The 22,465-nt window shown below is 51.1% G+C and overlaps 11 protein-coding genes and 1 non-coding gene across 12 annotated transcripts; 8 read left to right on the top strand and 4 right to left on the bottom strand.

Moving 5' to 3' along the window:
- Window positions 1-393: 393 nt before the first annotated feature.
- On the bottom strand, window positions 394-1,916 carry ASPVEDRAFT_82261 (uncharacterized protein; the record flags this gene model as incomplete). Its single annotated transcript, XM_040817171.1, has 3 exons — window positions 394-1,325; window positions 1,378-1,689; window positions 1,742-1,916. The coding sequence occupies 3 exons, from the start codon at window positions 1,914-1,916 to the stop codon at window positions 394-396; spliced, it is 1,419 nt and encodes a 472-aa protein (XP_040666464.1).
- Window positions 1,917-2,631: 715 nt separating this feature from the next.
- Window positions 2,632-4,352, bottom strand: ASPVEDRAFT_127414 (MFS transporter; the record flags this gene model as incomplete). The annotated part of the gene is made up of 6 exons (XM_040806452.1): window positions 2,632-2,830; window positions 2,881-3,189; window positions 3,246-3,648; window positions 3,716-3,826; window positions 3,880-4,150; window positions 4,194-4,352. 6 exons carry the CDS (start codon window positions 4,350-4,352, stop codon window positions 2,632-2,634), a joined length of 1,452 nt encoding a protein of 483 aa, XP_040666465.1.
- Window positions 4,353-5,121: 769 nt separating this feature from the next.
- ASPVEDRAFT_40240 (uncharacterized protein) lies at window positions 5,122-5,710 on the top strand. Its single transcript, XM_040812096.1, has 2 exons — window positions 5,122-5,403; window positions 5,453-5,710. Exons 1-2 carry the CDS (start codon window positions 5,175-5,177, stop codon window positions 5,605-5,607), a joined length of 384 nt encoding a protein of 127 aa, XP_040666466.1. The 5' UTR covers window positions 5,122-5,174; the 3' UTR covers window positions 5,608-5,710.
- Window positions 5,711-5,811: 101 nt separating this feature from the next.
- Window positions 5,812-7,837, top strand: ASPVEDRAFT_589040 (Zn(II)2Cys6 transcription factor). The gene is made up of 4 exons (XM_040815440.1): window positions 5,812-5,881; window positions 5,926-6,037; window positions 6,085-6,230; window positions 6,276-7,837. Exons 1-4 carry the CDS (start codon window positions 5,829-5,831, stop codon window positions 7,810-7,812), a joined length of 1,848 nt encoding a protein of 615 aa, XP_040666467.1. The 5' UTR covers window positions 5,812-5,828; the 3' UTR covers window positions 7,813-7,837.
- ASPVEDRAFT_40243 (aromatic ring-hydroxylating oxygenase subunit alpha) lies at window positions 7,754-9,297 on the bottom strand. The gene is made up of 3 exons (XM_040812097.1): window positions 8,856-9,297; window positions 8,512-8,807; window positions 7,754-8,455 (listed from the first exon to the last, which is right to left on the bottom strand). The coding sequence occupies exons 1-3, from the start codon at window positions 9,190-9,192 to the stop codon at window positions 7,862-7,864; spliced, it is 1,227 nt and encodes a 408-aa protein (XP_040666468.1). The 5' UTR covers window positions 9,193-9,297; the 3' UTR covers window positions 7,754-7,861.
- Window positions 9,298-9,502: 205 nt separating this feature from the next.
- ASPVEDRAFT_51832 (NAD(P)/FAD-dependent oxidoreductase) lies at window positions 9,503-10,827 on the top strand (the record flags this gene model as incomplete). Its single annotated transcript, XM_040814536.1, has 2 exons — window positions 9,503-10,584; window positions 10,638-10,827. 2 exons carry the CDS (start codon window positions 9,503-9,505, stop codon window positions 10,825-10,827), a joined length of 1,272 nt encoding a protein of 423 aa, XP_040666469.1.
- Window positions 10,828-11,220: 393 nt separating this feature from the next.
- ASPVEDRAFT_165784 (alpha/beta hydrolase family protein) lies at window positions 11,221-12,266 on the top strand. Its single transcript, XM_040808637.1, has 3 exons — window positions 11,221-11,396; window positions 11,443-11,955; window positions 12,005-12,266. The coding sequence occupies exons 1-3, from the start codon at window positions 11,319-11,321 to the stop codon at window positions 12,245-12,247; spliced, it is 834 nt and encodes a 277-aa protein (XP_040666470.1). The 5' UTR covers window positions 11,221-11,318; the 3' UTR covers window positions 12,248-12,266.
- Window positions 12,267-12,303: 37 nt separating this feature from the next.
- ASPVEDRAFT_t51 lies at window positions 12,304-12,403 on the top strand. Its single transcript has one exon. It is a non-coding gene; the product is annotated as a tRNA-Met (tRNA).
- Window positions 12,404-12,460: 57 nt separating this feature from the next.
- ASPVEDRAFT_40246 (Zn(II)2Cys6 transcription factor) lies at window positions 12,461-14,434 on the top strand. Its single transcript, XM_040812098.1, has 4 exons — window positions 12,461-12,698; window positions 12,749-13,398; window positions 13,449-14,189; window positions 14,234-14,434. The coding sequence occupies exons 1-4, from the start codon at window positions 12,629-12,631 to the stop codon at window positions 14,387-14,389; spliced, it is 1,617 nt and encodes a 538-aa protein (XP_040666471.1). The 5' UTR covers window positions 12,461-12,628; the 3' UTR covers window positions 14,390-14,434.
- Window positions 14,435-14,615: 181 nt separating this feature from the next.
- Window positions 14,616-16,180, bottom strand: ASPVEDRAFT_189976 (uncharacterized protein; the record flags this gene model as incomplete). Its single annotated transcript, XM_040809055.1, has 1 exon — window positions 14,616-16,180. The coding sequence occupies one exon, from the start codon at window positions 16,178-16,180 to the stop codon at window positions 14,669-14,671; it is 1,512 nt and encodes a 503-aa protein (XP_040666472.1). The 3' UTR covers window positions 14,616-14,668.
- Window positions 16,181-16,442: 262 nt separating this feature from the next.
- ASPVEDRAFT_61339 (uncharacterized protein) lies at window positions 16,443-21,187 on the top strand. Its single transcript, XM_040815565.1, has 7 exons — window positions 16,443-16,524; window positions 16,573-17,425; window positions 17,471-17,569; window positions 17,617-19,046; window positions 19,090-19,275; window positions 19,323-20,526; window positions 20,573-21,187. The coding sequence occupies exons 1-7, from the start codon at window positions 16,479-16,481 to the stop codon at window positions 20,697-20,699; spliced, it is 3,945 nt and encodes a 1,314-aa protein (XP_040666473.1). The 5' UTR covers window positions 16,443-16,478; the 3' UTR covers window positions 20,700-21,187.
- On the top strand, window positions 20,859-22,360 carry ASPVEDRAFT_82271 (uncharacterized protein; the record flags this gene model as incomplete). The annotated part of the gene is made up of 2 exons (XM_040817173.1): window positions 20,859-21,192; window positions 21,237-22,360. 2 exons carry the CDS (start codon window positions 20,859-20,861, stop codon window positions 22,358-22,360), a joined length of 1,458 nt encoding a protein of 485 aa, XP_040666474.1.
- Between the last annotated feature and the right edge of the window lie 105 nt (window positions 22,361-22,465).

A 22,465-nucleotide genomic window follows, 5' to 3' on the forward strand; every position in this document is an offset into this window, starting at 1 on the left:
AAAGAGCGAGGGAATCATCGCACCTGCCATGTATTGTTGGACATACTTCACTGTAATGGGAAGGAGCGACTGTTAACATTTGCAGAGGAAAGAGCGGCCCAGGTATAATGAACCTTCCTTTTACAGTACTCAAGATATTATAGGAAGGAGCGATGGGCTGCATCACACCTTCCCTACTTTGTTAAAGCTATGCACTCTGTTAGGAAGGAACGACCTGCCACGCCCTTTCCGATTCTAATACAGATATTGCAGTGGAAGGAAGGGGCGACGAGACCGGGTCAATAGGGAAGGAGCAACTGTCATGCGCCTTTTTGTAGAATAAATAACCCCGAGATCTACAAAAATGCAAGTATCCATCTGAAAATATACTTTGTATTGCTGAATGTGACTAGATTATTTCTGGTCCAGATCGGACTGCACAGCTGAGTCCGCGCCCTGGGAGTTCTCTTCCGTTGGCTTGGCCTCAGGATGCTCCGGCACCAGAAACACCACCCAAGACGTGGTAGGAATGCAAATCGCAAACATGACAAAAGCAACAATCAAGTTCACCATGGGCGATATCTGCGCCGCCCCAATTCCAAACGCCAAGCAAGACCCAACGCTCTCGAAACACCGCACAATCCCAACAGTCAGGGTTAGCGTCTCCAGATCGTCGTTGAACACGCCCAGTATCCAATAGACGAACATGTAATGCGACTCGTTCATAAACCGGAAGAGCACGTTTACCGCGAATCCGCGTCCAAAGTTGGGCTGCGCCCAGTCAATAGTTGGCTGTGTGTCTTCGTATAGTTTCTCGTTGGACACCTGCCATGCAAACAGGGCGAGCATGACCACTGCAAATGTGAACCAAGTAATCCGGGCCAGCTGCGGTCGACTGAAGTATTTCAGATCAAAGAACCATCCCCAGAACATGTTTGCTGCAGTCGCTGCGATGGCCGATGTGAGAGAGCCCAATGTCCGTGCCCGAACACTGAAGTAGTTCGTCAGGTAGATGCCCTGGTATGTGTTGTTCCAGTTGAACCCGACCAGAATGGGCAGCAAGAGGAGAATATGCTTCTTCTTCAGCTGTGCCCAGAGCTTCTTGAATTCGCCTAGGACGGCTTTCTGTTTGGTTGGGTCAGGGATTCCTGTTCCGTCGGCACGGATGACTTTGGATGGATGCGAGACGAGGAAAGCGAGAGGGAGACCAAGGCATTGCAGCGCAATGAGCACAAGATAGGTCGAGTATCCGACCTTCCCTCGCTCTCCTTGCTTGACGTTGAGAGATAGTTGGATTGAGGAGCCGATAAGTTGTCCTAGTTCTCGAAGTCCGAGCCAGATTCCAGCTACATTCGTTAGCATTGCACGCGCTCTTCGACAGAATATGTAGAATCTTACTATATTTCCCTCGATCTGCGACACCACCGTATCCAAGGGCAATGGCGCCTTCTGATGACCATAAAGCAGACGCTGCAATCCCACAGGTGGCGCCACCAAAGAGAACGAACCATTCGGTGCCGTATCTGTTGTTGACGTATAGAGATGCCGAGTAAGGTGCATACCCCAAGGTTCCAAGGATGAGAACCCGTCGCAGGCCGTAGCGATTGGCAAGGATGGCAAACAAGGGACACCCAAAGACCATAATACCAAAGGTGAGACTGTTGGCGCCGTTGACCAGGTAGGGCTTCTGTTGCCCGCCGGCTCCGGTATCTGTCCCTGTCAGTCACCACGTCCACTCCCAAATTTAAGCATAATAACCTACTATTTAGAGCATTCCAAATCCCAGGCTGAGTGAATGAAATCAATCCAACGATAATCACATTAAAAAGAGCGCTGCGATACCATCTCGTTACGCGCGACACCGGTTTCTGCACTGGCTGGTCGGTGCTGTGCTCAGGGTCAGAGTCGGCCTGGACAGCCACCTGCGAGTGTCCCATCCTGTGTGATGTGATTTTTCAACGGTCGGCATTCCAAGATCGACGGAAACTGCTCCTATATATATGCAAATTTCGGAGTATCTCCGCTGAATTATCTGGCAGGGTTGCAGCCATCGCGTGTTTTGCGGCGGTGGTTCATATTCCCCGTCAAATCACGCAATAACGGCGCCCATTGGCAGGGAGAACTGTTATAGTTGTGTTGCAAGACTGTTAGCTTGAATTTTGCGAGCTAGAAGAAAACTAAACATCGAAGTGGATGTTGAGAATGCGCTTGGCAAATGGCGTGATTGATTTGAAGATGCTCGGCGAAATCTCTGCTTAAAGACCCAGTCTACGATAAGACTGAGATAGAAAGGTAGTGTTAACATTGTTATCAGCCCATGGATTTGTATTTTCGAATTAAGAAATAAAACCAACGGATTTCCACAATAATAAGCCGCTCATGTGCGAAGGACATACTGAGAGCGAGAGGCACTTCGCAGGACCCTGGATCAGTTCCATATTTTGTATGCCCCATAGGCTGGTCTAGACATTACTGAACCTTAGCCCTAAGTCCTAAACAATCCATCAGAAAAGGCTGAATAGCGGATAACTACTGCATTGAAGATGACACTGAAAACTAGGTAAACGATAACAAAGTGGCCCCAATCCATCCTCATATACACTCGATAACTGAGTTAGTCATTCTGTGAAGCAACCACCTAATCAAGTATCCCTAATCAATACGCGGCAAGGCAAGCCCCAATAGAGCCATGCCCACATACATCGCACACGAAACCCAAAGCGGGACGCCCGAAGTGACGTCCCCGAAGGTCGCAATGAACGGGGCAGATATAGAAACGAGTCGACCGCACGCCATGAGCAGTCCACACCCGACGCCGCGGTGTTTCGTAGCTAGACAAGCGGGTGTATACCTGACGGGGAATTAGTACTAGGCAGTCAAAGCAAGAGAGTGGGTTCATACGCGTAAACAACCGCGTATACTGCATTAAGCCAGAAGTTGATCATGCATGAGAAGCCGATGTTCTGCGGCTCCGTGCGCACTTTCGTAAAGAGTCCGGCGAAGATGGCACAAATACAACCTGTTATGAATAGTGTGCCTTGATAGCGGAGCCTTCGGAGCTGGACGAAGTATGCGCTTAGCAGGGGCCCCGGGATTCCTACTACGGAGGAGATGGCGAGGTCTCGGTATGTTTGGTAGTTACTGCCATCACCCAGGTTGGCGCCGTGGGCTTCGAGGTAATAGGGCAGGAAGACGTTGTAGAGGGGGTAGCTGCACGGATATAATCAGTATATCATTTCCAAGTATGCGAATGGTAGGGGTCATACCAAATTCCGACAAACGCCCATAGTAATATCATGATTCCCATTAGGCGGATGTTCTTCCACCCATAAAATAACTCTCGAATTGATACGACTTCCTGAAGCCATGTCAGCTTCTCTTCCCGGTTTGGAGGTATATTACTGAAGTGTTGGGGCTCCGCAGTATATTCAGCTTTGTTCTTGGAGCTGATCAGGTTCAAAGCCCTCACAGCATCGTCAACCCTGCCTTGGTTGACGAGCCACTTTGGCGACTCGTGCATTCCAAGGATAAATGAGCGCACAATAGACATGCTCAAACATAAACCGCCAAGAACTATATCGATGTATCGCCAGCCCATGTTGTCAGATCGGAAACATGTCTCTGGAGTGGTTCCATTGGGACAGCAGAATGCGACGACGAGAGGCCATGCTGGTAGAGGTAGTTAGTATACGAATTCAGTCATTCCCCTTGGGTGCTTAATGATTCGGGGGAGTACAAATAAGAGCGGTGATGGCACTCCCAAGGCCCCAGACACATGCAAGGCCAGTGAGAAGAAATGTCCATTTACGGGGCAGAGACTCGGCAAGCACAGTTAGATCGATGGCCACTACTATGTGTCAGTATCTCACTGAAGGATCGGAACATATGTTATGTGCATACGGTTACCACCTCCAAACAACCCGCAAAGAGAGGTCCAGACATTCAACGCTGCCCAGTTCGGAGACGAAGCCGCCAGTAGGGTCACGATGGAGACGCCAAAGATCGATAGCTGCCATACCAACTTGCGGCCTATCATGTCTGCAAGAAGCCCGCAGGTAACGGCGCCCACAAAGAGGCCTGCGTACAGGGAAGCCGATAGGAGGGTTTGATACTTGGGGCCGAACTCCTTTGCAGAATTTGGCATAATAATTGTGATTGATATCAGGAGCATCTGACCAGGTTAGAAGAAGCGCAGTAGCTAGGGCGTACTATACCTGGTCGACAAGGAAGCCAAATCCGCACGAAAAGAGTAGTTGCCACTGGTATCGACCCATCCCAATGGCATCGATGGCCTGGTCAACAACCACCTCGTTGCTGGCTAGGACGTCGACGGTGCCCTGGGCCACGCTTTTCACGGGTTCAAGGGCTTCCATATTGTCGGATTTCTTGTCGTCCATGTTTGGAGAAGTCGAGGTTTGAGTCTGTCACCTACTCTACAGTGGTCCCTGCTTTATTTAACCAAAAAGATACGGCCACCCCGAATCTTACAGCCACTTGCCTATCATACCCCTCACAATTATCCTTATCATGATGGCTTAATTACCCCAGACCCAGTCATTCGGTGTCCACGCGGGGACGGGGAGCCGCCGGGCCAAACGGGGAGCATTCCGCCAGCACTACGCATATTCTGTTATCACAACTCCAATATCCTTTCTCTTTAGAGTAATGGTAAGTGTAGGAATCTATACTCTTGCGCCAACCCCGCATGCTCTCATTAAATTGGTTCACATCCGGTCCCTCTCCTATTGGCACAACAATGAACAACCGGCCGTTTATGGGCCGGCTGATAAGTAAACAGCAATTTCTGCTCCATCAAACAATGGCCCTAGATACCAGTACGAGAACGGTTAGCCTTCATACCGGAGTCTGGCCTTGCATTTAAGGCAGTATGGACTGCTTGATGCAGCAAGAGACCCTGCTTGTTCCGTTCACAGATGTTTATCGAGAAGGGTAGATCCATACTTGATAAGTAACCTGACATTCTTGGATGATCCAGAGTGGTCTTCCTGTAGTGTGGTCTACATGCATGTCAGTGTCAGCCCTAGACCACCCCTTGCGTCTGCCGCTTCCGGCACGACCCATCCGCTTCCGCTGGGGAACAATACATAAAACCAGCCAGTTCACGAGCCGTATACCCAATCCATAGACTTTCTATCTGCTGCCCGCCCCAATTGCTTGCTATACTTGAGTTCGCCATGAAGCTCATTCTCCTGACTGCCAGCTGGCTGGCTTTGGCTGCCGCAACGCCCATCAAGCCTTCAGCTTCTGCAACTCCTACACCAACCTCAGCAAGTACAGGTACTCAACCGGAGACTACAGCCGCTAAACTCGAGAGTACAACCACAGCTGCAGAAGCTGCGCAGACTTCGGTTGAAATATCGGAGACTCCCAAGGCGGATCTGGATAATCTGTGCACGGCAGGGGGTAAGCTATACGAGGCCCTACGCAGCGGAGAGTACTAACTTGCATTCAGACACAAAGTCCGAGTATGATTCAACCCTCAGTCTCTCGATCATTCTATCATTGGGGAAACTAGAAGAATGTGCAGGAAATACCCTCGGCGACAAGCCTATCAGTGGAGTTCTTGGTGGTGTGGGCAGTCTTCTTGGAGGTGGCAAGGACGACTAGAGATTTTGATTGAAGGATACAATTGAACTGCTGCTTAATGTAATAGACTAATAGATTTTTAATACTGAGCAACTCAATGACCAAATTACTATTCATTCTTGCCGTCTACAATATATTCACTTCCCAATGACGAATGATTAGTAATCCCGGCTTGCTTCTCCGACTCAAACCGTGAATTGATCATCTCTAAACGCCACACCCATGCATCATCACTAGAGTCCATGGATGCATCAAGACCGCCGAAGCGGGCTCGTCAAGCATGCGAACAATGCCGGTGAGTGAATCGTCGCCTCAACAGGACCGCACTGACAGTCGCAGACGGAAGAAATCGCGGTGTCCCGGGGAGCGCCCGGCCTGTTCATACTGCCAGAGGCTGGGCCAAACTTGCGAATATGCCGGTGACGAAGAGCCAGATTATACCAGAAAGATGGTATGCACACCCGTCACATCTGGTTAAACTCGCTTCTGATTGTTCAGGAACAACGAGTCGAGGGGATTGAAGGGAAACTCGAGGCCTTGATTGAATGCTTCAGTAACCGGAATCCGCCGTTGACCCCCTCGCCCACGACGACATTTCAACCCAGGCAGCAATATCCCGTCGGGATTGCTAACACTCCGTTGATGTGAGACTGTCTGGATTTTCGCTGACAGGAGACTGACTTGTCCAGGCAACATAGCTCAGTCGCGCAAGGTGCATTGCAACTATTTAAGACTTACTGCAATTTCCAGCCTCTACCTCTGTTCAACTGCCAGTACTTCCCTGCGTCGGGTGAGGGCCGCGATGAGGAACTCCTCCTTGCTATGCGAGCCTTGGGGCTGCGCTTTAGCGGCAATGGCATAGCGGACCCGGAGACACGCCGGCAGATCAAGGAGTGGGCAGAAAGATCCAGGTGCATGGTAATGACTCGTGTTATGGAGGGGTCAGTGGAACTCTCCACCTTGCAGACATTGTGCATTTTGACATTCATCGACTACACCTCCGGTCACACCATGCGGTCCGGCGCAAACCTCCGCCTGGCAACGTACATCCTTCAAAACCTGAAATTCGGAAGCGCCGAACTGGCCAATCTGGAGAATGAGCGAGATGAACGCCAGCTACTGCGCTGGAGCATCCATATGCTGGGGAATCTCACTGGCGAGCCAAGTCCGAGGCTTACGTTTGGCAATAAGAAAGATCTTGGAGTTGCTGTGTGTGCTATCCAGCTTAGCGAAGTCTGGGGACTCGCACAGAGCTATGCTGCTAGTCCCGTTACTGCTGACTCTCCTCCTCCTTGGGCGCCCCAGTCTGACTATTCGCGGATCACATTCCGACACACAGAGTATGAAAGTGTCACCCCGCTGAAATACCGTCTCCACGAAACACGTCTCGACGAGTTGACAGGCCCAGACCTTCAACAGCGAAGAGACTTCTGGGGGCACTGTCTATTCTTCCAGATGGTCTTCCATGCCATTCCCTGTCTTCTCAACCATCCCCTTCTACTCTCTGCGCGTTTACGCAACTTCCGCTATACAATGCCACAATCATTTCTGCGACACTCTTATGAGCAAATAACTCTACATGCAGGATGGATTCTACACTTTATTGAGCTACTGGAGGCGAAAGGCTATGAAGTATCAGATCCAACACTTGGACAATGCGCTGTCATCGTCGCTACAATCTATCTCCAACATAGCTTTGTTGAGGATCTCTTCTTCCGCGAAAAGGCCCAGTCTGGGTATGCCAAATGCCTAAGTTTCCTCCAGCGCATGGCCCTCCGATGGCCAAACATCGAGAGGCAAGTCGAAAACCTTCGCCAACTGCGGAGCAGCATTTCTGCAGGAGACGTACAGAATTCTCAGCAGACCTGGTCTGTCAATGTCCATCTGCTCCGAGATATCCTGATATCGGCCCCGCCCAAGCAAACAGCGACGGACTTCCTTGGACCCGGTCTGGCGATGGAAAGTGCACTTCATACAGAGTCCTGCACCCCAGACCCAGAGTTCGGACTGATCGGGTCTGCTGGTATTTCCGGTCATAAGACGGTGGCGAGGAATCTGGTCACTTACTACCCTCCTGAGCAGGTTCTACAGCCCACACCCCCTGATATGTCGGCGTTACTAGGCGAGCCAGGGGGGTTAACTGGAGCTCCGGATAACGCGTTTTTGCAGGCACAGGATTATGGACGGTTTATTGACAACTGGCTGGATCTACCCACGTACAGCTAGGCAACATATGTCCCAGTATATAATGTATATAACCTCGAATGTACATTCTCTACCAGGCCAATGGGCTTTTACCCCCAGCGTTAGCCTGACAGTCCAACTTTCGACAAAAGTCCACCTCCTCGTTCAACTGGCTCTCCATATCCAGGACCGGCGTCGCAGGCCATATTTCCTTCCCTTCTTTCTCCTCTGCCTCATGGTGTCCCACCACCAGGTCTTTCACAGTCCTCTGGAAAAACAACGGCCCCTTTTCATGCTGCGGATGCAAGTTCCCATGCACATATACCCCGACGTTCAAGTTCTTCTGCGCCGCATTACACAGATCCTTGTCTTCCTTTAGCACCTGCTTGAATATCTTGTTGATACCATCAAACGCCTCATCAGTGGCATCTTTGTGCCGGTACACCTCGTACTCCATATGTGTCTGCGACGGCGAGACCGGAACGCACCGCATGATGTAAAAGAAATCCTTCGACACGGTCATGGACGCGTTGGGGAAGTAGAATGTGCTGATGATGCCCATGCCTTCCCGGTCGGGGTGGTCGGTGTTGTAGTGCTGGATATGCCCGGCTTTTGTCTCGACCCAGTATTTTCCTAGGTCGGTGTATTGCACGATGCCTGGGTGTCCGGTTGGGCAGTGGTAGCACTAGAGCATTATCAGCAACTGTACCATAAAGCAGGTTGGTTCAAGGGCTGTCTTACCTCGTTGTAGTTGTCAGCTAATGTCTTCCAGTTGTAGTCACCAACCATATCCCACATATGGTCGAACTTGTATTCGGAAAAGTGGAATGGCTTGAGACGCGGCTGCTCGTCGACGCCGGCAAAGTCGTCTTCCCATGGTATAGGCGTTTCTGAAGCGTCGAGGTTCACCCAGATGAAACCTAGCTTGTCGACGTGGACGTGGATAGGGAAGAGTCCGTTTTTTTCTTTCTCGAATCCTTCGAGTTCCTGGTATCGCGGTGCTTTTGCGAGTTTACCGTTAAGTCCATATGACCAGCCTGTATACTCAGTTAAGCACACCGCAGGTTAAAAGGAAAGGGCCATACCATGATATTGACACGACAAGATACTCGCCTTACCCGTCTGCTCCTGCACAACGGGATAAGCACGATGCCGACAGACATTATGGAAGCCGTTGATCTTCCCCTGGCGATCTCGAATGAGGAAAAATGCGAAGCCGGCTTCTTGCAGCTGCAGGTATGTCCCTTGCTCCGGGAATCGTACTTCATGTGTGACGAGCACCCACTTTCTAGAGTAGATGGCCCGACGTTCGAGGCTGTACATGGCTTCTGAGCGGTACCATGATGAAGGTAGATTTGGCTGGGTGGCGTTGGAGTTGTCCTTTGGTTTCGCTGGTTGTCCGTATCCGAAGAGGCGATTCATTGTAGCAGCAGCAGCAGCAGCAGCAGTGGTGGTATGGGGTGGTATGCAATTCAACTCTATTGCAATTCCCAGGATATTATCGCCAGTGATTTCATTTTATCGCCTCCATTCTGACCTCTTTGCCCCTCCTTTGCCTCTGGATACTTGCCGGCATCTTTGGTTATCCGGGGACGGAACGCGCCCCGGGTCCGTCCATGGAATGAGTCCCGTCGGGGAGCGATCCGGATGGATTATTGAAAAGTCTCAGGCTTATTCTGTGATTGCTATACTTCCTCCAATCTTCTATTCGCTGAAACTCCAAACGATAAGAATGGCTCAGAAATCCGATCCCATCCTTATCATCGGAGCTGGCGTGTTCGGCCTCTCAACCGCCCTCGAACTGACCAAGAGAGGATACACCAACATCACAGTCCTCGACCGCCACGTCCCTCCAGTCGTCGATGGAAGCAGCGTAGACATCTCGCGCATTATCCGCGCTGACTATGCCGACCCAATCTACGCCCAGATGGCCCTCGAAGCCTACAAGGGCTGGACGAGCACCTATTCCGACTTCTACCACCAGTCGGGCTTCATCCTGCTCTCTGAAACTGCAAACAACAAATACCTCCAGAGTTCGAAGCAGAACATCATCGACAAAGGAGGCCATGTCGATGACTTCTCCGATATCAGCCAGATGCGCAGCCTCTATCCAAGCATCGAGGCCCGCCTCCCCGCCGCCGAGGGCTACCACAACCCTGTAGGCGGATGGGCAGACGCGGCAGGCAGCATCGGTCATCTCGCGTCTGAATGCAGCGTCGCAGGTGTATCCTTTATAACAGGCCGTCGGGGCACAGTCCACTCCCTCCGCAGATCCTCGAACCGCGTTGTCGGCGTTAATCTCGCAGACGGATCCCACCTCCTCGCAGCCCAGGTCATTCTCGCCACAGGCGCCTGGTCAAACCGCCTCCTCGATCTCCGCCATACAGCATCCTCCTCTGGCCAGCCTGTTGGCTTCATCCAGCTCACGTCTGAAGAGGCGGACAAGTTCGCTAAAGTGCCTGTCATGATCAACATGACAACCGGTGTATTCTCCTTCCCGCCTACACCGGGAACCAATATCCTTAAACTCGCCCGGCATGGCTACGGATTCGCTACGGAGGTGCGTTCTGAAGCAACAGGGACTGTGATCTCTGGACCTAGACGTGATGGCAGCAATGCAGCGTCTGGGTATCTCCCTGATGATGCGGATGCTGCGCTCCGTGACGGTCTGCGTGCGTTCTTCCCTAGTCTTGGTGAGAGGACGTGGATGAATCGGAGACTGTGTTGGTATACGGATACGCCGACTGGGGATTTTATTATTGACCGTCATCCGGAATTAGAGGGGTTGTTTGTTGCTACCGGTGGTGCTGGGCAGTAAGTTCTTTTCCTACCCTATCCTCCACTGCAATGTTTATTAATCCTGGTAGTGCCTTTAAATTCCTCCCCGTGCTTGGAAAGTATGTTGCGGATTGCTTTGAGAACCGTGCATCGAGTGAACTTCGCCAGAAATGGAGGTTGAGGATGCCGAATGGGTCGGGGGCTGTTATGGCTGGAGATGGGAGTCGTGGGGGGCCGCCTCTGAGGAAATTGTCTGTTCAGGAGCAGTCGAAGTTGTAAATGTGTAAAACATGCATGTGTATATAGAGATAGAATTCGAAGCTGTGGTTTAATTGCTATGTACACCTTCTGCCCGGCTTGTACTTAGGCGACTGCGGACAGTAACAAGTTGGTGCAGGTGTTGGCCTTGGGATTCTTTGTCATAACATTAATAATTAGAGCTATTTCTTAGTCGATGCATCAATTCCAATTGTCTCAAATGTGCAGCAGGTGACATCCTCGTATTCCATGCATCTTGTTGAAACGTGCAAGGCGTTTCGGATGTGCCGAGGGTGTAATACCGACGGCATTCAAGTACCGAGTATTCCAAGTCCAGTGGTATTTATTATAGAATATATCTGCCGATAGAGACCATCCGAGATGCGAGGTTGAAAAATACAAAGAGTAGTAGGAAGTGGTGGTATGTATATATATATATTGTCGACAACCCAACACAACCACAACAAAACACCATTACTTTAACTCAAATTCAATCACATTTCAAATCCGCAATGAAGTGGAACTCTATTATTGCACCTCTCAGCTACAGCTGCCTTGCTCTTGCAGCAGGAAACGGCCCTTACGATGCTGTATGCCCATCCACCCTATTCCTATACTGCATAATAACCATACCAGTCGCACTCAGCAGACCCTTCCCTCCCCAAACACACCATCTACATGCCCAACACCCCTCCAGAGAATATAACACTCCCAGTCCTCATCTGGGGAAACGGCGCATGCTCCGCCAACGGCACCCTCTTCGGCAACTTCCTCACCAACGTCGCCTCCTACGGCTTCATGGCCATCGCCTCGGGCGCGCCAAACGGGCACGGCACAACAGATGTCCAGCTCATGAAAGACGCATTGGACTGGGTTAAGAAGAAGGCCGGGACGGCGGGGACGAGGTACAAGAATGTCGATACCACGAGGCTCGCAGTTGCGGGCCAGAGCTGTGGCGGGCTCGAGACGTACCAGATGCGAGATGATCCGAGGGTGCACTATCTGGGGATTTTCAACTCGGGGTTCTTCGATCTGGGACTAATAGGGGGGATTATTGGGATGCCGGATGAGGGGCCGGAGACGATTGAGGAGGTGAAGAAACCTGTGTTTTATTTTCTGGGTGGGGAGGAAGACATTGCTTATAAGAATGTGAGTGTTGCGTCTAGGTTATGAGGCAGGGCTAATTTAATGATAATAGGGCATGGCTGATTATGCAGCTCTAACTGGGGTGCCGAAGTGGGTGGGAAACTTCCCTGTTGGGCATATGGGGACTTATGCGCAGCCTGAAGGGGGTGCGTTTGCGGTGGCTGCTGTGAACTGGCTGTCGTGGGTCTTAAAGGAGGATTCTACTAAGGAGAAATGGTTTACTGGTGGTGGTGCGCAGAAGGCTGGCTGGGAGGAAGTTGATAGTGAGGGTTTGGACGGTCTTTTGACATACTGAATATTATCTTATGGCCTGCCTCAGTATGCAGTTAATGACTACTGCTGAGTAATTCTGTTTCCATAGTCTAGTGGTTAGGACGGCGGTCTCATAGTCTGACGATTCCTCTCAAGGAGTTGCAATCCGCAAGCACGAGTTCGATTCTCGTTGGAAGCATTTTAAGTTTTTTTTTTATTTGGCCCACTTATCCTACCTAGGAAAGATCAAGAGATAGGAAACTCCAAGTCTCCAACGAGATAGTGGTCTGACGAATAATAGCCAAGGCCCTATCACCCCCGCATTTCGATACGATCCTTCAGTGACTCCAATTCTAGTCCTGTTGGAGATGCCTCATTCCTGGACTCTGCATGATCATGCGCGGCGTCGACTATCGCTACCAGCATGACGGATCCTATTACGCGTGCTCGCACCGGATGCTGGACTTGTCGTGCGCGGAGAGTCAAATGTGACGGCAAGTACTGCTCCCTGATAGTGTAACAGAAGCTGATAAGCCTCCTGAAGAGACGCATCCTGTATGCCGTCGCTGTACACGAACAAAGTCTTCCTGTGGATACGGCATTAGACTAACGTGGCACGAAGAGTCTATTGCTCGAGGAGTCTGTCATGGCAGATCGACTAAGCACAGCCCTAGCAGGAAGAACTTCAACCAGCCAAATAGCTCCCATCGAAAGGGAGATGCAAGAGAGCCATCTTCTAATCAAGCCTGTGCGTGGGCGTTTCTGAATACATCGGTCACTGACCTCGAGATTTACTTCAATCTCCGGCATGATAGTCAGATAGAAGACTTGATAAAGGGACCGCCGCCAACGATAAGCACACTTCCAATGAGCCGATCAAAACACGACCCCACGTTGATGTCGTACTTTGAACGCATCATCTGCAGCAGCTCTACCCTAGTCGACAACGCGCACTGCAATCCATACCGTTATTTGATCTTGCCCATGGCGCTGGCCTCAGACGGGCTGTACCATGCTACTCTGGCAATTGCTGCGAATACTCTGCGACTGTCGAATCCTTCATATCGTGTTCCGGCTCTAGAGCACCACCACCACGCCCTAGGATATCTACGTTATTTACTAGGCAAAGACAGATGGACCGACAGAGAACTGGACGAGATGACGGGACTCGTCCTGATGTTATGCTGGTTCGAGGTATTCTCCGTCATAAATATGCCTCATTTCGTAACTAATACCACGTCCAGATCTCCGACAACAGCTGTTCCTCCTGGGTAACCCATCTAAACGGATACCAGGAACTGCTTCGCGCACGACAGCATCGGCAAGCAACAAGATCTCACTCTCAATCAGTCCATAGTGAACAGCTCTCTAGCTTCTTCAACCGGTATTTCGCATTCCACTTTGTACTGGCGAGGACTGCGTTTCGGCTGGATGACTCGGTGTTTGCACAGCCGATGCTGGGGCTGACGAACGATGATATGTCGGAAGAGAGTGAAGCTGATATCATTGACCCGTACATGGGACTGAGTCACTCCTTATTGCTGCTCATTAATCAAGTTGCCCAGATTGCCTGGGACAATAGGGGCAGTGGGAGTGATATTCTACAACTCAAAGAGCGTCTAGAGAACTTACACCAGATTCCACCGCCGTTAGACAACAACGCAGAGGCAGATACAGAGTGCGTCGCCATCGCAGAAGCAAATCAACTCGGGGCATTACTTCTCCTGTATGAAGTCTGTACTGGAAAAGACACGAAAAATGACAGAGGGAGCTCCCGGTGTCTTCCAATCCTGGATCTAGGCGGAAAGGCTCACTGTGTCAAGCGCATTTTATCACTCATATTGGAGAAGAAAACGAGCATGATGCGCACGGCGGTCCTGCCGCTCTGGCCGCTGTTCTTGGCTGGTTGCTGTGCTCCTACCGATGTAGAGAGGGTGATTGTGATGCAGTTGTTTGAGGAGTTGGAAGGGATACGGAGGCTTGGGGTAAGCTTCCAGTACTGTCTATGCCATACAAGCTAACGATCTAGAATATTGCACCGGCGATGGAGGTGGTGCAGATGGTCTGGCGACAGCGGGATTTGGCTGCACAGGACGAGAGGAAAAAGAGTGATAGAGGCCTGACACGGTTTGAATGGGAGCGTGCTATGGCGATGCTGGGGGATTGGAAGCTGAGCCTTACATAGTCTGACTTAACAATGATCAATTACAGCTTAGCCATCTGTCTTCACCCCTCTATCTGTAATAAAGCTGGATATCGAGAGAGGCCGTGATAGGGAAGATTCGGCTACAAACTAGGGCTAGAGGTACGATGATATCGACGATCTCTGCTAATGAGTGAAACATCCTACAGATGGATCATGGAAATCAGTTTAAACTCCAAGAGATTGTAATGGACTGCTCCACTCGTTCCGACCTTCCTGCACTGTGGGCCGTTGGAGACAACTGACTCGCTATCACTGCAATCAATAAGTGTATCGAAACCCCTTCTTCTCCTTATCAGTCAGATCTGAGAAAGCCGATTCCTCTGGTATCTCTGTATCTCCATATCCCTCCTGTATCCGGTCTCTCCTCCGGTTCTCCCACCAACAGAGCAGTCCATACGCCCCGATGGAGAAAATCGCCACAACCAAACACGCAAGAAGTCCCTCATACCCCTTTGAATAGGTTGGTGCATCGTCTTCCTGAAATGCCTGCGGGCCGATAATATTTCCCACGCAGTAGGCGAGGAAGAATATCGCATTCATGGTCAATTTCTTGGAGTGGCCGCTTGTATTCGCCATGGGCAGCGAAGTCGACAGCACATAGGGCGCCCAGTAGGTATAGAAGACGTAGTACGCAGCTAGCAGTCCGTTTTTGTTCTCCCTGGGCAGTTTCCACATGAGGATAGCGCAGACCATCGGGACTAGATCTGCGATGGCGATAATGGCGCATCGCGAGTTGGGGATGTATGCGACAACGAATCCTAGGATGATCTGCCAGACCGTCGCCAGGACACCGGTTGGGATACCCAGGACTGTCGTGACGAGTCGCGAATAGCCCAGTCCATTGACGATAATTGCGGAGAATGTCACCAGGCCGCCGTTTGGGATGTTCTGGGCCAGCGAGAAGAGTGCTAGCAGCCACGTCTTTGGGTCGAGGAGACACTCGCGCACTTGGTACCATTTGATCGTCTTATCTTCCATTCCGGTGTTATTGTCCTTGACGCGCTCGAGACAGACGAATTTCTCGCGGTCGGAGAAGTACCAGCACTGCACTGGCGAGTCTGGCAGGAATACCCACAGCACAGCGGCCCAGAGCATTGAGAATCCGCCCAGCACAAGGAAGAGGAGCCTCCATGGACTGAGGGAAGTGTTTGTCTGCCCGATGCCGTAGCTGACCAGGCCTGCGAATACAGACGAGAGCTGGTTGAACCAGAATGCGACGCGGATGGGCTGCTCGCTGGTCTTCCACCACATGACGGTGAGGATACTGGAGATGGGGAACGCAGTGGCCTCGAGCATCCCCATGATAAATCGCACAGTCGCGAGGCCGGCGAAGTTCTGCGTCGCCGCCGTGCAGAGCATCAGCACCGCCCAGCCGAAGACCATGGCGGCGTAGAGCCTTGCGACAGGGAGGCGTTGGATGAGCAGTGCGGAGGGATACTCGAAGACTAGATAACCAAAATAGAAGATGGAGCCGACCCAGGAGTACTGGCTTCCTGAGAGATTGGTGTCTGCTTCCATCCCGTAGATTGCTGCGTTGGAGATGATGACTTTGTCGACTGCGGCGAGCACGACGGTGGTCATGATCAAGGGGATCAGGATGAGGTCGATCTTCCATAGTACACGACGAGCTTCTTCTGGAGACACGGGGGTGCTTGCTATGGCTGTATCAAGACGAGCGAGGAATTGGGCGGCGACATCGCGTCGGTTGAGGATCTCGCCTGGCTGTGTGTCGTCCTGGTCATGCTTTGCACTGTCTTTTGTGTCTGCCATATTGATACAGTGATACACAGTAATATCGAGTGAAGTTGGAGGTAGACACGTATAAATGTGCAGACCAAGACCCCAGATAACCCATCCCTGCCTAGTCTGTTATCTGCTGCAATGACTCGCTGTCTCTCCATCTGCACGGGGGGAAGGTCGGAACGAGCAATGATAGCCAGATCAACACCCCTCACTCAGTCTCGCCCGGGGGAGTCCTCCAATCGTATCTCTCGCATCTTTTGAATCTCCAATCTGGTAAATATAAGAACGGCCGGGAATCCTGAAGTCACTCCCCATACACAGCACCATGTCTCCCCACAAGCTAGACGGCCTGAGCATCAAGATCGCCATCGGTACGCACAGCTACCTATAACTAGACATACTGTATACTAATAAGTTAGACCGCGGCGGCACATTCACAGACTGCCTCGGTATAGTCCCCGGCCGCGACGACATCGTCGTGAAACTCCTCTCGCAAGACCCAGCAAACTACGCCGACGCGCCCATCGAGGGGATAAGGCGGATTCTCGAGCAGGCAACAGGAAAATCCCTCCCTCGCGATGAAAAGCTCTCGCTCGCCGATTTCGCGTCCAGCAGTATCCGCATGGGCACGACGGTTGCCACGAATGCGCTGCTTGAGCGGAAGGGTGAGCGGCATGCGTTGCTGATTACCAGGGGCTTCAAGGATGCACTGCGTATTGGGACACAGTCGAGGCCGAAGCTGTTTGCGTTGAATATTCAGCGGCCGGATGTGTTGTATGAGGATGTGGTTGAGGTTGATGAGAGGGTGACTGTGGAGGATTACCAGCAGAATCCATCACCGGATAAAGAGGAGCTGCAGCGGGCTTTGGAGGCGGATTGCGATTTGAGAAAAGGAGTCAGTGGCGAGGTTATCAGAGTGCTTGAGGCCCTGGATGAAGACAAGACAAGGAAGAGTCTGCAGAATCTATATGACAAGGGATATCGCTCGGTTGCGGTGTGCTTGGTCCATGCGTATACATTTCAAGACCATGAACTGGCTATCGAGCGCATCGCAAAGGAGATTGGCTTCACGCAAATTTCGCTCTCTAGTCAGCTCCTGCCCATGATCAAGATGACCTCGCGTGGTGCTTCAGCTACTGCAGATGCGTATTTGACGCCTGTCATTCAGCGATATATCCAGGGATTCCGAGAGGGCTTCAAAGATGGTCTGCGCTCAGCGGACACGCGATGTGAATTTATGCAGAGCGATGGGGGCTTGGCTACATTTGATAAGTATGCTATTCCATATTATGCCTCTGTTCAAGTCTAATGGGACAGGTTTAATGGCCTTCGCGCCATCTTATCCGGCCCTGCTGGAGGAGTCGTCGGCTATGCTGGAACATCCTTCGACGAGACAGAGCGAAAGCCTGTTATAGGGTAGGAGATGTCATACCAATACATGTTCATATTAATGACATTTATAGATTCGACATGGGCGGCACCAGCACCGACGTGTCTCGCTACGATGGAAAGCTGGAGCACACCTTTGAGAACACAATATCTGGGGTGACGGTGATGGCACCGCAGCTCGATATCAACACCGTCGCAGCAGGCGGAGGAAGTATTCTCTTCTGGCGTCACGGTCTATTTGTTGTCGGGCCTGAGTCTGCAGGTGCTCATCCAGGGCCTGCGTGCTATCGCAAGGGCGGCCCTTTAACCGTGACGGACGCAAATCTGCTTCTTGGGAGACTGCTGCCAGATTACTTTCCTAAGATCTTTGGTCCGCATGAGAACCAGCCTCTGGATGTTGAGATTGTTCGACAGAAGTTCACCGAGTTGGCCGGCCAGATTAATGCAGAAACAGGACAGAATAAAACGCCAGAAGAGATTGCCCTTGGGTACATCCAGGTTGCTAATGAGTCCATGGCAAAACCTATCCGGGCTTTGACGGAGGCTCGTGGCTTTGATACTTCAGCGCATAATCTGGCATGCTTTGGCGGTGCTGGTGGTCAACATGCATGTGCCATAGCATCGTCCTTGTCAATTGGCACTGTGATTGTCCATAGATACTCGTCTATCCTGTCGGCATACGGAATGGCCCTCGCTGATGTCGTCCATGAAGCCCAAGAGCCAGCATCGGGTGTATTCACAGCGGAAGTCATGCAATCCGTCAATAACCGCATCAAGGCACTCAAGGACAAAGTATCCACGGCGCTGACAACAGATGGTATCGACGAAAGTGAGATATCTCATGAAGTTTACCTGCACCTCCGCTATCAAGGCACGGACAACGCACTCATGGTCCTACAACCCGACAACGGCGACTTCATTGCAGAGTTCGTCAAGGAACACCACCGTGAATTCTCCTTTACATTCCCTGGCCGAAGTATTCTTATTGAAGATATCCGCGTGCGGGGTGTGGGAAAAGCAACGTCCGTCCCTCCGGAAGCACCACAGCAGGAACTAACAACAATAGTTAAAAAGCCAATTGCGCGTGAAAAGAAGGATGACTCGACAGTGGTATATTTCTCCGGAACTGGCCAGGCAGATACTCCTGTGTTCTTCCTCGAGAACCTGGAGCCAGGCAGTCTGATCGAAGGACCGGCGATGGTCATCGACAAGACACAGACTGTTGTCGTCGAACCAAACGCCACAGCTACTATCCTGTCTCGCCATGTTATTTTGGACGTACAGTCGTCGAAGAAGCAAACTGCCGATACCACCGTCGTCGACCCTATAAAACTGTCTATTTTCGGCCATCGCTTCATGTCCGTTGCAGACCAGATGAGCCGTATGTTCCAGAAGACGTCGGTGTCGACGAATATCAAAGAGCGACTGGATTTCTCATGCGCTGTATTTTCGCCAGACGGGAAGCTAGTAGCGAATGCACCGAATGTACCTGTACATTTAGGGAGTAAGTTACCTGCCACGGATTTTAACGGTGCTAATAGTTGCAGGCATGGAGTATGCGGTGCGGTACCAGCACCAGCAATATAGTGGGAATCTACGCCCTGGCGACCATATACTCACCAATCATCCCTTAGCTGGAGGGACGCATCTTCCAGATATTACCATCATCACCCCGGTATGGAATGCAGAGGGGACGCAAATCATCTTCTACGTGGCATCCCGCGGACATCACGGTAAGCTGCCCAAGTATTTACTAGATAGACGATTCTAACGTCAACAGCTGAAATCGGCGGAATCGCCCCGGGCTCTATGCCATCAAACAGCAAAATGCTATACGAAGAAGGCGCCATGACAATGGGCTTCAAAATCGTATCCCAAGACCGCTTCGACGAGGATATCGTACGAAAATTCCTCTACGACGAACCAGCATCGTATCCCAAATGCAGCGGCACACGGACATACAATGACAACGTATCAGACTTAAAAGCTGCCATCGCAGCAAACCACAAGGGAGCAAAGCTCCTCGAAGGCCTCGTCGCAGAAAACACCCTGCAAGTCGTGCACTTCTACATGGACGCCATCAAACGCACTGCTGAAATCGCCGTGCGGGACCTCCTCAAATCAATCGGATTGAATAATCCAGGCAAATCTCTCCGCTTCTCAGACTTCATGGACGACGGCACCGAAATCAAGCTCGAGATCCGAATCGATCCTGCCTCTGGCTCGGCAGATTTCGATTTCACAGGGACAGGATATGAGACGTTTAACTGTCTTAATGCGCCCAAAGCCATTGCGCACTCGGCGATCATATACGTCCTGCGCGCGCTGATCGATGTTGATATACCACTGAATGAAGGCTGTCTTGCACCTGTGAATGTAATCATCCCCGAAGGGACATTGATTAACCCTTCAGGCCACGCAGCCGTATGTGCAGGGAACCCTATTACCTCGCAGCGGATTACGGATGTTGTGCTTGGGGCTTTCAACGCGTGTGCTGCGTCTCAGGGGTGCTGCAACATTATATCCTTTGGCATGGGTGGTCTTGATGAGAACGGCGTTGATGTCCCTGGCTTTGGCGTTGGGGAGACGATCTGTGGTGGCTCGGGGGCTGGGCCGTCATGGCATGGAACGTCTGGCGTGCATGTGCATATGACGAATACGAGGATTACAGATGCTGAGGTGTATGAGCTGCGATATCCGGTTATCCTGCGGCAGTTTTCGATCCGGCGGGGGTCTGGTGGGCGTGGTAGGTATCGTGGTGGGGATGGGGTGATTAGGGAATTGGAGTTTCGGATGCCATTGTCTGTTTCTATGCTTAGTGAGAGGAGAGTTTATAGACCGTATGGACTGGAAGGTGGTGAGGCTGGCCAGGTGGGTTTGAATTTGTATGTGAAGAAGGAGCAGGATGGGACGGAGCGGACGATCAATATTGGGGGGAAGATGGAGCTGCATGTGCAGTCCGGCGAGCGCATCTTGATTCATACGTAAGTACAGTCTATTGATTGCAGAAGGGATTGCTGACGAGGATAGACCTGGAGGAGGTGGATGGGGAGCTGAGGGGGAGGATTTGGCCCAAACGTATACAACTACGGTGAATGCGTTCCAGCCTCGAGGGAGTGTGCATGCATTCAGTGCCACGGCAGAGGCAGCTTCATAGGCTACATAACATCTTGGTATCTGTAGCTGGATGCGCATTCGATGGTTGCTCGTATTCGCTCCACAGTCGATCCCTGTTCAGGGGTTCTAAAAGAGGAGGTTGTCTCGAATAGCTTATAACTTGAATTACTCTCCGACTATCTGTTGTAGCCACAAAATAATGGAGTCTGCCAAATTACCATTTATCGTTAATGATGTATGGTGTATCATAATTGCCATTCTTGCTGAGGCACGTGTACCAGAAGGTATATCCGAAGAGCCAACAGATTGGACCTGGAGGGTCAAGACACTTTCCACGCTGCTCCCTGGCCTACAAGATTTGATAGCTATAAGCAGTGCTTCCAAACAGCTCAGAGAGTTGCTTGCACCGCGCATATTCAAGACCCTGTACCTATACAACACGGCCAAGAGTGCGCGGGCAGTACAAGCCATTGCACAGGGCAGACACTCAGCCTGTGTCAAAGAATTGCACTACATTGGCATCACTGACGAGGGTTAGTTTACCTTTCTTATTTCCAACTAAGTTAATGATCTGTAGGAAACTCGCCAGAGAATGTATACCCGGCAGAGATCGACAACGTCCTGTCGAATCTGGCCCGGTTTCCAGCTCTTCACCACCTCAGCGTGGACTTCCCAACCTTTCGCGGGGAACGTGATATCTTCGAGGAGTATTTCCTGGAAAGTTACGAATATATGTCTGCCCAGGAGAAGAAAAATTCTTGGTACCGGCTGATGACGGCCAGTATGAACGCCATCGCATCCAGCTATGCCGGTAAAACACAACTGCCTTCATTTGAAATGCACCACCTCAACATCCTCAACGTGAGAACATTCTCCACAGATGCCTGCAGAAACTTTCTGTCGCAGCTCAAGTGTTTTTCGTTGTCGACGAAGTTCCGCGACGCGGATCTAGCCTGTTGCATCAAAACCATGGAGGGCTATATCACCTTCGCAGAGTACCTAGGACCAAGACTCCTAGAGAAGCTGACTTCCGTGGAGGAATTCACCTTCGATCCCTCATGCTATTTTACACTGGGTGCTTTGAAGAAGTATCCAGGACACCATTATAACATTGGAGACAAGTACTTTGGCTACGAGCTCGACATCGGCCTCGCCAACGCCAACATGCCGAATCTGCGTAAATTGACACTGCGAAACATCAACGTCTGCCCGGAGATGCGATATTTCATTATCCGGCATCTGGATACACTCGAATATGTGGAGTTGCATGAGTGTTACGCAAACAATGAAGCCTTCCTGTCAGACGCAGAGCAAGAAGATAATCACGCCGCAGAGAACGACCCGGAACGAATCATCTGGCATAGCCTGTTTACACGGCTTACACAGGAGCTTGAACAACGAAAGGCGGACTCGTTGCCTATGCGTCTGAGAGAGTTCAGAGTGTCTTTCGAGAAACCAAAGCTGGCAATGCGTGGCTTTGATTGTCACTGGGTTGACCCTGGTCGTCTTGCGCGCGCCGAGGCAAAGGAAAAGGCTGAGCCAGGGGCGAAGGTGTTTTTTTATTCTCGTCTGTTCCCGGATTATGGATGCCTGATGGATGCGAAACCGACGACGTTGGTGCATTTCTTGCGAGGGTATGATGAGCAGTGTTTTCGCGGGTTGCAGGCTGCTATCAAGGCGATTGAGAATGATGTACGTTAGATGACTATTATGCAGCAGTAGTTTTTTGAACATGCGTGTAAGCAGCCATACCATAGATGGACCTGTCAATTGGACCGATCTGCAGGGACATGCATTCCTAATTAG

The sequence above is a fragment of the Aspergillus versicolor genome (assembly GCF_001890125.1).
Source record: "Aspergillus versicolor CBS 583.65 unplaced genomic scaffold ASPVEscaffold_3, whole genome shotgun sequence".
NCBI lineage: Eukaryota > Fungi > Ascomycota > Eurotiomycetes > Eurotiales > Aspergillaceae > Aspergillus > Aspergillus versicolor.

Coding starts and splice junctions, on each gene's coding strand:
- ASPVEDRAFT_165784 (XM_040808637.1), top strand. CDS start 11,319: ATGAAGTGGAACTCTATTATTGCACCTCTCAGCTACAGCTGCCTTGCT. Junction 11,397..11,442: donor GAAACGGCCCTTACGATGCT/GTATGCCCATCC, acceptor TAACCATACCAG/TCGCACTCAGCAGACCCTTC. Junction 11,956..12,004: donor AAGACATTGCTTATAAGAAT/GTGAGTGTTGCG, acceptor TAATGATAATAG/GGCATGGCTGATTATGCAGC.
- ASPVEDRAFT_61339 (XM_040815565.1), top strand. CDS start 16,479: ATGTCTCCCCACAAGCTAGACGGCCTGAGCATCAAGATCGCCATCG. Junction 17,570..17,616: donor GAGCGAAAGCCTGTTATAGG/GTAGGAGATGTC, acceptor TGACATTTATAG/ATTCGACATGGGCGGCACCA. Junction 20,527..20,572: donor GAGCGCATCTTGATTCATAC/GTAAGTACAGTC, acceptor TGACGAGGATAG/ACCTGGAGGAGGTGGATGGG.
- ASPVEDRAFT_40243 (XM_040812097.1), bottom strand. CDS start 9,192: ATGAATCGCCTCTTCGGATACGGACAACCAGCGAAACCAAAGGACAAC. Junction 8,808..8,855: donor CTTGTCGTGTCAATATCATG/GTATGGCCCTTT, acceptor CTGAGTATACAG/GCTGGTCATATGGACTTAAC. Junction 8,456..8,511: donor TAGCTGACAACTACAACGAG/GTAAGACAGCCC, acceptor ATAATGCTCTAG/TGCTACCACTGCCCAACCGG.
- ASPVEDRAFT_589040 (XM_040815440.1), top strand. CDS start 5,829: ATGGATGCATCAAGACCGCCGAAGCGGGCTCGTCAAGCATGCGAACAA. Junction 5,882..5,925: donor CAAGCATGCGAACAATGCCG/GTGAGTGAATCG, acceptor TGACAGTCGCAG/ACGGAAGAAATCGCGGTGTC. Junction 6,231..6,275: donor ATTGCTAACACTCCGTTGAT/GTGAGACTGTCT, acceptor TGACTTGTCCAG/GCAACATAGCTCAGTCGCGC.
- ASPVEDRAFT_40246 (XM_040812098.1), top strand. CDS start 12,629: ATGACGGATCCTATTACGCGTGCTCGCACCGGATGCTGGACTTGTCGT. Junction 13,399..13,448: donor TGATGTTATGCTGGTTCGAG/GTATTCTCCGTC, acceptor TACCACGTCCAG/ATCTCCGACAACAGCTGTTC. Junction 14,190..14,233: donor AAGGGATACGGAGGCTTGGG/GTAAGCTTCCAG, acceptor CTAACGATCTAG/AATATTGCACCGGCGATGGA.
- ASPVEDRAFT_40240 (XM_040812096.1), top strand. CDS start 5,175: ATGAAGCTCATTCTCCTGACTGCCAGCTGGCTGGCTTTGGCTGCCGCA. Junction 5,404..5,452: donor TAATCTGTGCACGGCAGGGG/GTAAGCTATACG, acceptor ACTTGCATTCAG/ACACAAAGTCCGAGTATGAT.